Source organism: Halichoeres trimaculatus, unplaced genomic scaffold (genome assembly GCF_033239565.1).
Source record: "Halichoeres trimaculatus isolate MK-OKI-2021-1 unplaced genomic scaffold, fHalTri1.1 fHalTri1_scaffold_15, whole genome shotgun sequence".
Lineage (NCBI taxonomy): Eukaryota > Metazoa > Chordata > Actinopteri > Labriformes > Labridae > Halichoeres > Halichoeres trimaculatus.
In genome coordinates this window covers 10,240,881-10,253,034 of record NW_027437193.1, presented here as the reverse complement: position 1 = coordinate 10,253,034, position 12,154 = coordinate 10,240,881, and the positions used below count along the sequence as shown (strand labels likewise).

General features: G+C 40.1%; 2 protein-coding genes and 4 non-coding genes across 6 annotated transcripts; all 6 read right to left on the bottom strand.

Annotated features, from left to right (window-relative positions):
* Positions 1-1,125: 1,125 nt before the first annotated feature.
* rps8a (ribosomal protein S8a) lies at positions 1,126-4,592 on the bottom strand. Its single transcript, XM_074688749.1, has 6 exons — positions 4,498-4,592; positions 3,457-3,563; positions 3,078-3,177; positions 2,671-2,846; positions 1,982-2,111; positions 1,126-1,300 (listed from the first exon to the last, which is right to left on the bottom strand). The coding sequence occupies exons 1-6, from the start codon at positions 4,499-4,501 to the stop codon at positions 1,191-1,193; spliced, it is 627 nt and encodes a 208-aa protein (XP_074544850.1). The 5' UTR covers positions 4,502-4,592; the 3' UTR covers positions 1,126-1,190.
* LOC141804956 (small nucleolar RNA SNORD38) lies at positions 1,536-1,604 on the bottom strand. The gene has a single exon (XR_012599677.1). It is a non-coding gene; the product is annotated as a small nucleolar RNA SNORD38 (small nucleolar RNA).
* On the bottom strand, positions 2,225-2,293 carry LOC141804957 (small nucleolar RNA SNORD38). Its single transcript, XR_012599678.1, has one exon. It is a non-coding gene; the product is annotated as a small nucleolar RNA SNORD38 (small nucleolar RNA).
* Positions 2,949-3,016, bottom strand: LOC141804958 (small nucleolar RNA SNORD38). Its single transcript, XR_012599679.1, has one exon. It is a non-coding gene; the product is annotated as a small nucleolar RNA SNORD38 (small nucleolar RNA).
* Positions 3,300-3,409, bottom strand: LOC141804948 (small nucleolar RNA SNORD46). The gene has a single exon (XR_012599669.1). It is a non-coding gene; the product is annotated as a small nucleolar RNA SNORD46 (small nucleolar RNA).
* Positions 4,593-5,036: 444 nt separating the features above from the next.
* hectd3 (HECT domain containing 3) lies at positions 5,037-11,357 on the bottom strand. The gene is made up of 19 exons (XM_074687780.1): positions 11,236-11,357; positions 10,426-10,915; positions 9,912-10,165; positions 9,688-9,823; positions 9,446-9,567; positions 9,178-9,291; positions 8,754-8,836; positions 8,309-8,474; positions 8,048-8,129; positions 7,779-7,961; positions 7,398-7,619; positions 7,190-7,303; positions 6,999-7,088; positions 6,486-6,692; positions 6,200-6,329; positions 5,851-5,925; positions 5,669-5,750; positions 5,450-5,521; positions 5,037-5,242 (listed from the first exon to the last, which is right to left on the bottom strand). Exons 2-19 carry the CDS (start codon positions 10,777-10,779, stop codon positions 5,158-5,160), a joined length of 2,571 nt encoding a protein of 856 aa, XP_074543881.1. The 5' UTR covers positions 10,780-10,915; positions 11,236-11,357; the 3' UTR covers positions 5,037-5,157.
* Between the last annotated feature and the right edge of the window lie 797 nt (positions 11,358-12,154).

The following is a 12,154-nucleotide window of genomic DNA, read 5'->3' as shown; positions in this document are numbered from 1 at the left end:
TTACCTTCGTGCTAAGCCAGGTGTGTTAAATTGGAGAAGGTGAAGATAATCTAGGGTTGGCAGGTGGTGAGGGTACACGGTTCTTCTTACACCATTTTGAAAACCATAGACCATTTAAATACCTTATTTGTGTTGATAAGGCAAGACATTATTTGGGTTAATTAGGCACTGGAGTATGCAAGTCATTTTCATTTAATAGCAATAAAAGGGAACGGGATCACCCAAATGGACTCTGGTTTTGACAGTCACTTCATGTATTACTATGAAATACTTAATTTACTTGAAATTTAACTACCTATTTAGAATTTCCATAAACAAAATCCAAATGTATTTTGATCTCTTAACTTACAGCCCATCACCAGCAGGTGAAGTCAGACTCTGTTATGAAGGGAGTCACTGCAGCTGGTCTGTGATGTTACAGTGCAAATAAGCTTAAACAGGTGTGCTGCTCATATTTTACTCAACTCTATGTCCATTAATATTTTTGTTAACACAAAGTTAGATTAGCCAGTAGTCTAGACAATATCATGCAGGGAACATCAGAGTAAGAGTGTCACAATTAATCCCACAATTGAAACTAATACAGCAGATTGATTTGGGGTCACGTCATTTGAGAAGCCAACTGAAGATTCCTTTCAAAACAACTTGATATCATTAAACAAATAAAGTGGAAAAATCCCTTTATTTAACATAGTGGTAGATGCCCTAAATGATTTTACTTCAAAGCCATGTGGATGATGGGTTTACCAGACTATTCAATTTTGGAAAGTTAATACCAATTTCCTTGTTTAAAATAATACAAAAATCAAAGTGATATTTCACCATCAGGTCTGGCTCCAGAGGATACTTCTCAATTCCTTTGACAAAATAAGTCAAATGCCACTGAGGACCATCACTTCTTCTGTAGTGACCAACAGAATTTTAATTCAGGCTGAAATGTATGCATTTCATATGAGTTTAACACAATTCTTTGAAGAGATGCTATCCCCAAATCTGTCAGGCATGTTATCAGACTTTTTAATCCCAGTTATTACAGCTTGCACTGGTGCATTTCTTGTTTACCAGTCTAACTTTAGGATGCTGCAGTTTAAAACTATTTCACATCACACTGACAAAATAAAGCAAGACAGAGAAACAGACAGTTTTGGGACGATCGGGTTTTATTGACGTATCAAACAGCTGTATAACATCTATTTGCCTTTTTTGGCCTTGATCTTCCTCAGGTAGAACTCAAGCTCTTTGCCCTCCAGGAGGTAGCCGTCCGCCCTGCCGCACTGGCCAGGTCTGGAGGCGATGCAAGCTGCAAGAGGACAAGGGGAAACTTGATTAGTAAAGAAACTTTCAGAACACCCAGGACTTTGTGCTAAAATAAATTCATCCCAGGAAACAGTCATGGTCAATCTTTAGGTTGTGACAGTACACAGGTATTGGTATCTGCAGACAGATTTTATTTCTACCATCCTGGTTGAGGTTCAGATGACTGAAACAAGATTTTTATCAACACTCCAATAGATTTCTGTAAAGAGTGACTGGTCTTTCTCAGAGTCTTCACTATCACCACTTTCATTCAGTAGCAGAACTGGACAAAGTTCTCTTCATTGAAAGACTTATACACCAGTCTGCACACTCAGCAGCAGGTGTCATAAAAACAAAAGGCCTTTCTGCAGTTAACTGACTCTTATATGGAACTTTCATATTTAATATTTGACACAATTAGCAACAGACCCCAGAATAAAAACCAATTTGCAGACTAACTACCAAATATACAGTTGAACCTTTTTTGTGTGTAACTACATTTTATCACCCAAGAGTTGAGTTTCTGACTTATTACCTCAATCCAAACCTTACATTTTGAGCAGTTTGTTTTACATAACAAAAGGGTTAAACTAACTTATGGCAGGCCACGACTTCTATGTGGTTGCTTATCCCTTAAGGGATGCAGGCAAATGTTACACTTCAATCTGTACTTGTAAAGACTCACCGAGCAGTTTTCCCTGCTGGAACTGCTCCTCTAAGAGGGAGCTGATCTTTGCGGTCTTTTTACGCTCGTCATACTTCTTCTGGGTCTTCTTAGACCTCTTCTTGTTCAGGACCTCTTCCTCCTCAGGAGTCTGCAGAAGACAGGGAGACATTAATCTTCAGCTATATGGAACATAAAAGCTCATCATCTAGCAACCAGTACATAATTTCAATGTAAAAGTAAGACTCTATTAGATGACTAGTCTTTCTCAGAGTCGTCATTATCACCACTTTCATTCAGTAGCAGAACTGGACAAGGTTCTCTTCATGGAAAGACTAAGAAATGTACATCACAGAGTTGTTGCATGGGGTTAAAAAGATCATGCTTTTTACATGATTTTGTCCTGATGCAGGCTAGTACTTTTTTGAAGATACAACTTAAGAAAAATCATTCATAAGATTCTTATTTTAAGAGCATAAGATCCAACATACTCAAGACTTACAAACCAGCAAACAGAGTTGAGGGTGTTAGCAATACACATGATCAGCATTCTAAAATTTCAGAGTATTAAAATGAAATAGGTTGAAGATTCAACACATACACAAAATAGTGGTGGTTCAACAACCACTTGCTTATTTTAATTTCAGAAATTGGTCTTTTCAAGCAGCCACTATCTGATGATAGAATCTATAAACATCATTTCAACATACCAGCTTGGCTCCCTTCTTGCGTCCCAGAGGAGTGGCGTAGTGAGCCTCATACCACTGCCTGTAAGGAAGACTGTCAACAAGGACGATGCAGTTCTTCACCAGGGTCTTGGTTCTGACCAGTTCGTTGTTTGATGCATTGTAGACCACATCGATGATCCTGGTCTTGCGTGTGCAGCCTGTGTATGGAGAAAAATGTGCCATTATCAGAAAAAAATGCCAATTTGATGTAGAGGACTTTATTAATGCTTCTAAGAATATATCAGTGGTGGCTACAGGTCTTTCTCAGAGTCTCAACTGTCATCACTTGCATTCAGTAGCAGAACTGACAAAATTATCTTCATAGAAAGATGCAAAAAGATGGTTTAACATTCTAACTATGTCCCCTTTGAGTATTTTGTCAGACTTACACTCAGAGCCCCAAGAGAAGTTTCCAACATCCAGCCTCAGAGCACGATACTTCTTGTTTCCACCACGGACCCTCACTGTGTGGATACGACGAGGTCCGATCTGAAGAGAAACAATTCAATTCAGTGATGTTTCACCAAGTCTGCTAGAGCACCAGTTAAGGTATGTGAAAAAATGTCACTCATGCTTTGCTGAGTAAAAGCAGAGCTATACAAGTTTATTGCAGCGTGTCAGTGTAACTATGACAAGTCCTAACATTGGTAAGCCCCAAGTTTTTGAACCAAGACGGTCCAAAAAAAGACCTACCTAAGGTAAAGTTTTCATCACCCACGCTGCAACACAGTGATTCTAGTCAATGAGAAAAAAAGTGTCCTTGTTTACCTTTGTGTTTGCAGGAGGACGTCCGAGCTCATACTTCCTCTTCTTGTGGTAGGGCTTGCGTTTACCGCCGGTCTTGCGGCGTTTATGCCAGTTGTCCCTTGAGATACCTGAATGAATTAAAACAGGATAATGTATTAACAACTGAAATAAGCCAGACATTTTACTTCACAATGATTTATGCTTGAGCAATCAGTTCTCCAAGGTAGGTTGTCCGCAGTTTAATTCGGATTCCGCAAAAAAGGTTCATCATTTCACTCAAGCATTTTTCAGATCCAAGCATGGCCTCACCAAGTTCAAATAACCGTTGGTCTGTGCTTTTCTTCTAAACCCGGAGTTAAGTGATTTAGAAACCATATCCAAAACTAAGATTTGTTTCACGACGAATTTACTCTACTTTCAAAGAAACGACTCTTAAGTGATTAAAGCTCCTTTACTGAACAGACTCTGAAGCACCAGCATGCTATCAAACACAGATCAGTACAGACTGTGGAACTTTGGTTCAACACACAACACATCACTGCTGATTCAATCTTTACAGCGTTAGCGGAGACTTAACTTACAATGAGTGCATTACAGCTTCAAATCCTTCATTAAACCATCATTTTTCAGATTATCACCAATGCTACAGCATGACTGTATCATGACCATCCTCTTTGCTAATGCTAACGCTAACGTTATCTCTCTGTAAGGTTTACTCCATTTGATACATACTTAACTCCACACAAAACACGCTAACACGAGGAAAGAAATAAACAACAGTAAAAATTCACATAACAGTAAATTCATGCCATTGTCGAGCACACTTAGGCATCAGCAGCTAACTCCATGGCCCATGAGAGCAGCCATCTTGGAGCACATCTGAAATCCTTTTACAATAACTCAATTTTCTCAAAATAATCTAACCGAAGATCGCAAATTTAAAGATGTGCAGGCTTGAAAAATATTAAACTCCAATGTGGCAGACCATTATTGGAATATTTCCTCTTAAACACTTCAGATGAACAAGGATTCTCCCTCCGACCCGAGCATGAAAACACGTACCCATTCTCAGGCGCCGGCTAGAAAGAGGAACCGCAAAGGCTCATGGGGAGGTTTGAAGCGAAGTTTTCTCGCGAGAATTCACAACCTGCGAATTGGATTCTGCTCACATACACTTAACGGCGGAAAAGTACGAGGAAATCAATTAATGATTCTATGAAGTTCCATATTTTACGGACGGTGTATTCTTTTTTTTTTTTTAAATCAGATTTGTACATCTATCTGTATGTATCTTTTGTAAAGACAAGAATAAAATAGATAATCAATTCCTAATTAATTTTACCCACATCAAAAAGCTACATTTATCTTATTTTCATTAGGGGGGCTACTCTGGTTATATTTTACAAAAGCTGATAATGATCAATTGTCGAAGCCATATCAGACATCTTGAATTTACCATTCATTTTATAAATATTTTGTTACTAGTTTCATGGTTAATTTAATAAAAGTTTGGACCAATTCTTCTCAGCATGCCCCTAAATTCATAGCAACACAAGCAGTATTAAAAAGAAAAAACAGCACATTTCCACATTTCCATAGAATTCTTTATTATATACAGCAAGGATTAATTGGCTGTTATATAGATATGTTGATAAACTTGGCAAGCTCTCAGTTTAACAGTGATTTGTGAGGGGTGAAGTTTGTTCAGTGAGGCTGAAGCGATTACTCTTCCCATGGGCTCATATCTGTGTCAATGGCCACACAGTTGTACGCAGCATACCGCAGTTTCTCCTCACAAACTTTTGCACTGTAAAAATAAAAACAAGAAGAAGTGGGGATTTAGGTCAAAAATGTAAAATATTGTCAATGAAATAAGTTGTTTGACACTTGACACAGTACAACAATGCTCCTGATCTCCTGTAAGAATATAATAGCAAACACAACTATTTTCAAAAGGTATGTTTGACCATACAGTAACATATTCTGCATGTATAAAACAGAACACAAGTTGTACCTTGGGTAGTTGGGTAGATACAGAGTGCTGGAACACGTGGAGGACTGAGGGAGTGCATCAGTTGTTTCAGAGCTAAATTAGAAAACAGCATTTTAAACAGAGAAATGAGTTGCACAATCATAAAATGTAAGTTCACTTTATATGCTTCAATTTAAGAGCAATGGAATAATCCTCCTGTAATCTTTAAACCCCTTAAACTTCTGGAGAAGTCACACTCACCCTTGTTTGTCAGGGAAGACATATATTGGTGCGGGAAGACGACTTCTACCAGTTACGAACCTCAGGAACCTGCTGCGATCCTCTGAAAACAACGTTTGAAAACATTGTCAGTATTTTGTACTCTGCTGAAGTCAGTGTTACATGTTTAAGAAGACACTTTGTTGTATAAACAGTGAACTGACCATTGGTGAAGTTTGTCAGTGCCTCCCATAAGTATTGCACTCTGACATCACTTTGTTCCAGGTCCTCATAGCGTGCTGGAAGCAAGACCAAAACAAAAAAAATTACTAATTGGTATACAATAGAGTAAAGGCTATAGCAAATTCTGTTATGTTTGACCTGACAATAGCACTTACTTCTAATTCTAGAGTCAAAGGGACCACATGTAGTTGTGAATATCAAAAAAACTTTAATGCCATAAATGTTCAATATAGGTTTGCCATGAATGTCTAGGGCCACACTTTGAGCATCAACATTTTAATCCTCATAGAAAACCTCTCCTTATTGATAACAGACTATGATGACACTCACTGAGACGCTTCAGGGCTTCCACAGTGATCTCAGGGTCTCCACACACTTTTTTCTCCACCTCCTGCCAGGTGAGCAGATCCAGCACCGCCTGAGGGACCACCTTCAGCAGCCCCGCCTGCATGGCTGCAATCTGTAATATGCAAATATAAAATCAGACAACTGCACACACATGAGTAGATAAGCAGCTCTCTACAAATCATAATAACAAGAATGCATACCAAAGAATAAAAGAAGCTAGACTCAAAGTTATTGTGACCACACCTGGAGTAGAAATGCATCATCTCACCTGCTGCTTGCTCTCCTCTAGGCGAGCCCTCTGCACCAGGCGGACAAACTCGCTGCGGTCCTCGTAGCGAACAGCAACATTGCTGCCACCGGGGATGAGGTCCACCATCTGGCCGTCACTCAGCAGGGTGGTGTAGACCAGCTCCTCTCCAAACCTGAACTCAAACGTCTCCTGGTCCATGTTTTCAATGGCCTCCAGAAGGTTCACCTGAGGACAGAGACAAATTTAAGTTTGCGACAACGAGAGGAGGGAGAAGGGTTTGATTAAAAGAATTAGGAAGATAAAGGAGTTAACTAATTTAGTAAATTTCAATCAGTGCAGACAACCAAAATGCAAATTAAGTGACAGTAATCTGACACAAAAATACAAGGTATGAAGTATTTATTTATCTGAGAAATAATGTAGGGATTCAGCATGCTGTATGAGTCTGAAATGAAGACTGCAAAGCCTCCTCTTCAGTTACTTAAATTTGCAGCGATGTGATCGTTGGTGAAGTAGTTTGAATCTCCTTACCAGCACAGAATCCACAGCAGGGAAGTCTTTACTCCAGCTGACTGCCTCTCCTGTCAGCTGCTTCCACACCAGCCCAGGTAGAGCCAGAACCTACGAGGTCAGACAGAGAGGAAATCAAAAATCAAGTCTTCCTTTCAACCTGTTGTTACTTTTCAGTAAGCCTGAGCAAGCAGAGAGTCAGCATCACTCACCAAGAAATCTTTTCCCCTGAGAGCAGCTCCCATGAGCTGACCGATCCACTCATATTTGTGAAACTCTTTACAGGACGGGTTGGGGACGTAATAATCTCTGGCTTCCAATGAGCCCTAATAGATCAGACAGAGACCAAGGGTAAAGAAAAAACAACAACAGAAGGTGTAGTCTAAATCAGACTGTTTCAGGACGTGTCAGTGCGTCTACCTGGTTGGACGTACGGCTGAAGAATGGCAGAGGCATGGGACACTCAGCTGAGCTCGGGCAGAGTTCCTCAGACATGTCTGCCAGACTGTCCCGAAATCCACCTCCCTGATCAATGATTCCCTCTGCAATGAACTTACATTCCCACCACTGATCATAACGAGCCGGCCACCTGTAATCCAAAGTCTTCTCAAATTTGTCAGACGGCTTCAGACCTTCATAGACCTACAAAAGACAGAGAAAAAATACCTAGAATCAAATTTAAAACAGCATGACAAAAAGAGACCTTAACTACAAATGGAAAAGTTGAAATACAAAAAGGCACTTAAGGTATAGATTTACTAAAAAGAAGTGATTTCACCACTTTCAAAAACTGTTTCCTACCTGATTGAAGACGGCATTCTTGCAGCTGGGGTCCAGAGATGGATTGTCTCTGTGCTCCATGGCCAGACGTCGGTTGATGTAGAGTCGGGGCATGAAGTTTGGCTTACTGGTCTCAGAGTCCTTCAGACACTGTGTGATGAGAGCTGAGCGCCGTTTGGACAGCAACAGGAACTGCTTTATGGTCTATGGAGAAAATGAATATTGAAATTCACTAGATTTAAATTTTTAGTATTTGAATTAAATGTCACACGTTGTCTATTTGCACTTACTTTGATCTGGTTGAAGGTGCCCAGACTGTAGTCCCAGGCTGGTACCAAGTGTGGAAGCACACAGTCCAGGAGGGAGATAAACCTGCACATGAATTGTTGAGATTTAAATGGTTAAAGTGTCATAGTAAAGACCACCACAATGGTGGTTGATCACACTTTTTCTAGTTTTGTGAAATTACAGAAAAATGAAATTTTATGACAAAAAGATAGACATCTTTCTTTCTTGAACTTCCTCTACCCAGGCAGAAAGATGACACTAACCTCTGGATGATCAGTGCTCTGCGGTACAGGACATCGGGCGTGTTGCCCTGCAGACGGGGGTACCGCACCAAGTTAGTGGACTGGAAAACATCAGCGTTCAGACCAAGGTCTCTCTCACAGGACGACTTAATCTTCAGGCCTCGGATCCGGACATCTATCCCCTCATCTGTTGCATCACCAAGAGAAAAGAGTGTTCATATTAGTATGATTAATATGTGGCCTTTGCAGCCAAGAATCCTGTATAATGTACTCACTGACTGTCAGAACTCCAAGACATACTTCACAAAATATGGAAACTTATTTTTTTGGATTAGGTTTTAGACTTTGTTTTATCTGCCTTTTATTTGATAAGACAATTTGAGAGAGGGAGATGGAAAAACACAGTGTTGGATGACTTGATCTAACCAGCGCCCGCGTGACATGGAAACATGCTGAAAAGCCTTACCTCTACATTCCTCGATGCGAACTTCAATCACAGGCAGATGAGACGTCATATCTTCCAGCACACACACCTCTCCTATCAGGTTGCTGATGACAGAAAAAGCTGTTATCAATGTGATGTTAATTTACTGAAATTCAAGGTATTTGTTGACAAATTGCAGAGGAATGTAGCAAACTGAGCCGCAATATATGAAGTTAAGGACATTTATGTTTAATGAAGGTTAAATGAACAACACAATGAGTTCATATTACCTTTCTCCCATGTCAGCTTTCAACATTAAAGACTGAAGTTTAACTGTTCTAACAAAAACTTTACAACAAAGTTAATGATGCAAGTTGTTTAATTTCCTGAACTAAATTACAGCTTTAAGTTTCTCTGTTTTATTTTTCATGACACATGTCAGAAAATTTGTTTTTATTAGTCTCACTCATCAATGGTGACATCACTGAGCTTCTTCAGGTTGAGCTCCTCTCCTCCATACACTGTAACCCTCTTGGGCATGTAGTTGTCATCTGTGGAGTCCACTGTCAATATCAGCTTACTAAAAGAAAACACAACAGAATAACACATGCTCTTAATTTGCTTAAGAAAAATCCTCATATCAGAAATCTTACATCATCACAGTCCGATGATCAATGCACAAAACTACACAGTTAAAATGTAGCTCAAACTCTTTCATTTCATTTGCAGCTTACTTGACGACTGTGCCTCTCTTCATGTGCAGGCGGATCCAGTGCTGTCCCTGCATGCCATCACTCTCCCAGTAGGTTTCAGTGTCGCCGTCTGTCAAGCAGCTCGCGCCTCCACTGGGATCCTCCTGTCAGCAAAGGTAATCAAAACTGTATTAAATCTTTGATATGATCACAGTTTTTTTCAAATAGCTTTACAGCGACAGTACATTTTAAAACCCATGGAAGAAAAAAAAAAAAAGACTCACAGAACATGAAGAAACATCAATGCTGGTCACACACTGCTTCACACTCCCTAGGTTCTCATCTTCTTTCCCTATGTGGTCATAGAGGTAGTGCACCAGGTCCTCATCACATTCATACGTCCAGGTGGGAGGAACAAATCTAAAATGAGTGATAGGCAATAAGCTAAGGTTGACAATAACTAGCTGTAAAAAGAAAATCAAAGTCTGTGTTTCTGGACTTAACTCACCTCAGCTTCTTAACAGCAGCATCATCACACTCAGCCACTTTGGGCTTAGAGCCGATGTAGAGCGCGTTCTCCACATTGACCACCTGCTCCCACCTGTTGCAGGGCTTGTGGTCATAGCCGAAGAGCTGCTGTTGTCTGCTGACTGTCTCTGGAGACTCAACTGGCACCAGCCTGTCACCTCCCTCGGTGTGTTTGCACACCAGGATCCAGCCTTCCTCCAAGTCCAGACCTGGACGGTGCTCCTCCATCTGATCCTGGACACAGGTGAGCATCACAGCATCAACACAAGGTCACATAAACCTTTCAACTATTTAAACTTGACCATTAGTAAAGATGCATTGAATGAAAATCTTCTATTTACTTTACTTGAAAGCTAAATCTTCCATATTAATTCTTCCTATCAATGAGAAACTTTAAAAGAAACTGCATGGTTTAATTAGAAAAGTGAACAACAATGACGAAGATATCCAAATGACAAGTTGCTGCACCAAGGAAGAGAGATGGAGAGGCTCACCTTATTGATTTTGACCCACAGGCCCTGACTGTTACAGTACTCCTCCCCTGTTGTCCGGATACAAGTCCCTTTCTTTGGCTCAATGTTGTACTTGCATAATTTCTTGATGTGTGGAGTCTGGTGTGGGCTTTCAAAGACGGAAACGATCGTTTTTCCCACGGTGGAGCCTCCTGCAGATGCTCCCGATGAGGCAGAGGACGAGGATGATGAATCCTTGCAGATTTTATAGCACACCTCTTTGGGGACGTAACAAAGGCACTCTGGCACCAGCTCACTCCCTCGGAAACACTCGACGCACTTGTTCAGAAAGCGGATCCTGCCGAGCAGCAGGTGAGGGTTGTCGCCCAGTGACATGGTGGTGTTGTGTTTTTGATGGGATAGTGATGGGATAGTGGGAGTGACAGTCAGCAGCTCAGCTAAAGAGGGGCGTCAGATGACATCACACCTCGGGTACAGCCTTGTTTTCTTGCCTGGTCACGCGACGATGCTCCTGTCAAACATCAACACAAACAAAATCGAACATTCCAGACTGATAGATGATTCAACACAGGCAACAAAACACCTTGAATAAACCAACTCCGATTCAATTTCTGAGGTTGAATCATAAAAGGTTAAAGTGAGCTCTTATCAAAGACCAAAGTTCGCTGGTTCAATGATTCTTCTTTTGACTTTATCTCAACTACAAGTGACTGAGCTAACGTTAGCACGCTGGCTAACCATGTCTGTCATCAACGTTAGTGAGCTGCTTGTACATTAATTACATTCAAAATTTACAGACGGGTATATATTATGATCTAAGAGACTACTTACAGTCACTGTTGACCTACAGGCAGTGTCGATAAGTACTTCAGACGTAAAATCTTCTTATCGATGAGTATTTCTTTCCATATCTGACAACGCGGAAGTGAAAAATGACTTTTGACCCTCTCGAACATCCGTCGCATGTGCTTCAGAATAAAAGTCTGACCAGTCGACTCACCGAGCTGTAATTTTGTTCATACTATGGGTGTACGAATTTAGCACGTGAAAGATTTGTGCAGTTTAAGCAAACGTAATGTCAACGGCCTTGACAAGCCATTAGCCTACGTGTGAATTTAAACAAACGTGTTGGGTTGCCACTTTCAAATCGCCAAAATGCCCTTTTTACCATCTGTAAAACGATATCTGGAAAAGAATCCACCCCGAGAAAAACTATGATATCTTTATGAAAATGTTTACTAGTGGTCGTTCTCAGTTTTAGGTTTGCATCCTTATGTGACTTTGATATCCAAAAATTATATCAGTGTTTTTTATCAGTGAAATGTGAAAAAAAAAAAGTCACATTGATTCCCTTAAAAACAATTCTCAGTGGGTCATACTTTATTTCTCTCAAAGTTGCATACATAAATGCTCAACCACATATAAAAAAGAACTACAACTTAACTGCTGCAATTATACTTGCATATTGACAAATAACTTGCAGTTACCCCCATTTAAATAATTTTTAAAAAGAATATATTTTCATTATGACATTTTTACAGGGATTGCATCAAATTTTACAACATAGTTTACTGGTACTTGAGTGTGTTTGGGCAGTTTGCTGTTGAAATATTGACCTTAGTTAAATGTATCTGCACATTTCTGTAAAGTTGTGTTGTTGTGTTTTGAAATGCCTTCTGAAATTATAACTATAACTGGGCGTACAGTTAGTCTGTGCTGTTACTCTGGTTCTGAAAACTAATCATTTGCT

Excerpts from the sequence above, each read along its gene's own strand:
- rps8a (XM_074688749.1), bottom strand. Across the intron at positions 3,178-3,456 it reads GTCCTCCTGCAAACACAAAG|ATCGGACCTCGTCGTATCCA; the intron begins GTAAACAAGGAC and ends GTTTCTCTTCAG. Across the intron at positions 2,112-2,670 it reads GCAAGAAGGGAGCCAAGCTG|ACTCCTGAGGAGGAAGAGGT; the intron begins GTATGTTGAAAT and ends TGTCTTCTGCAG.
- hectd3 (XM_074687780.1), bottom strand. The coding sequence starts at position 10,779 with ATGTCACTGGGCGACAACCCTCACCTGCTGCTCGGCAGGATCCGCTTT. Across the intron at positions 5,751-5,850 it reads ACTGACAAACTTCACCAATG|AGGATCGCAGCAGGTTCCTG; the intron begins GTCAGTTCACTG and ends CGTTGTTTTCAG. Across the intron at positions 5,243-5,449 it reads TATCTACCCAACTACCCAAG|TGCAAAAGTTTGTGAGGAGA; the intron begins GTACAACTTGTG and ends TTATTTTTACAG.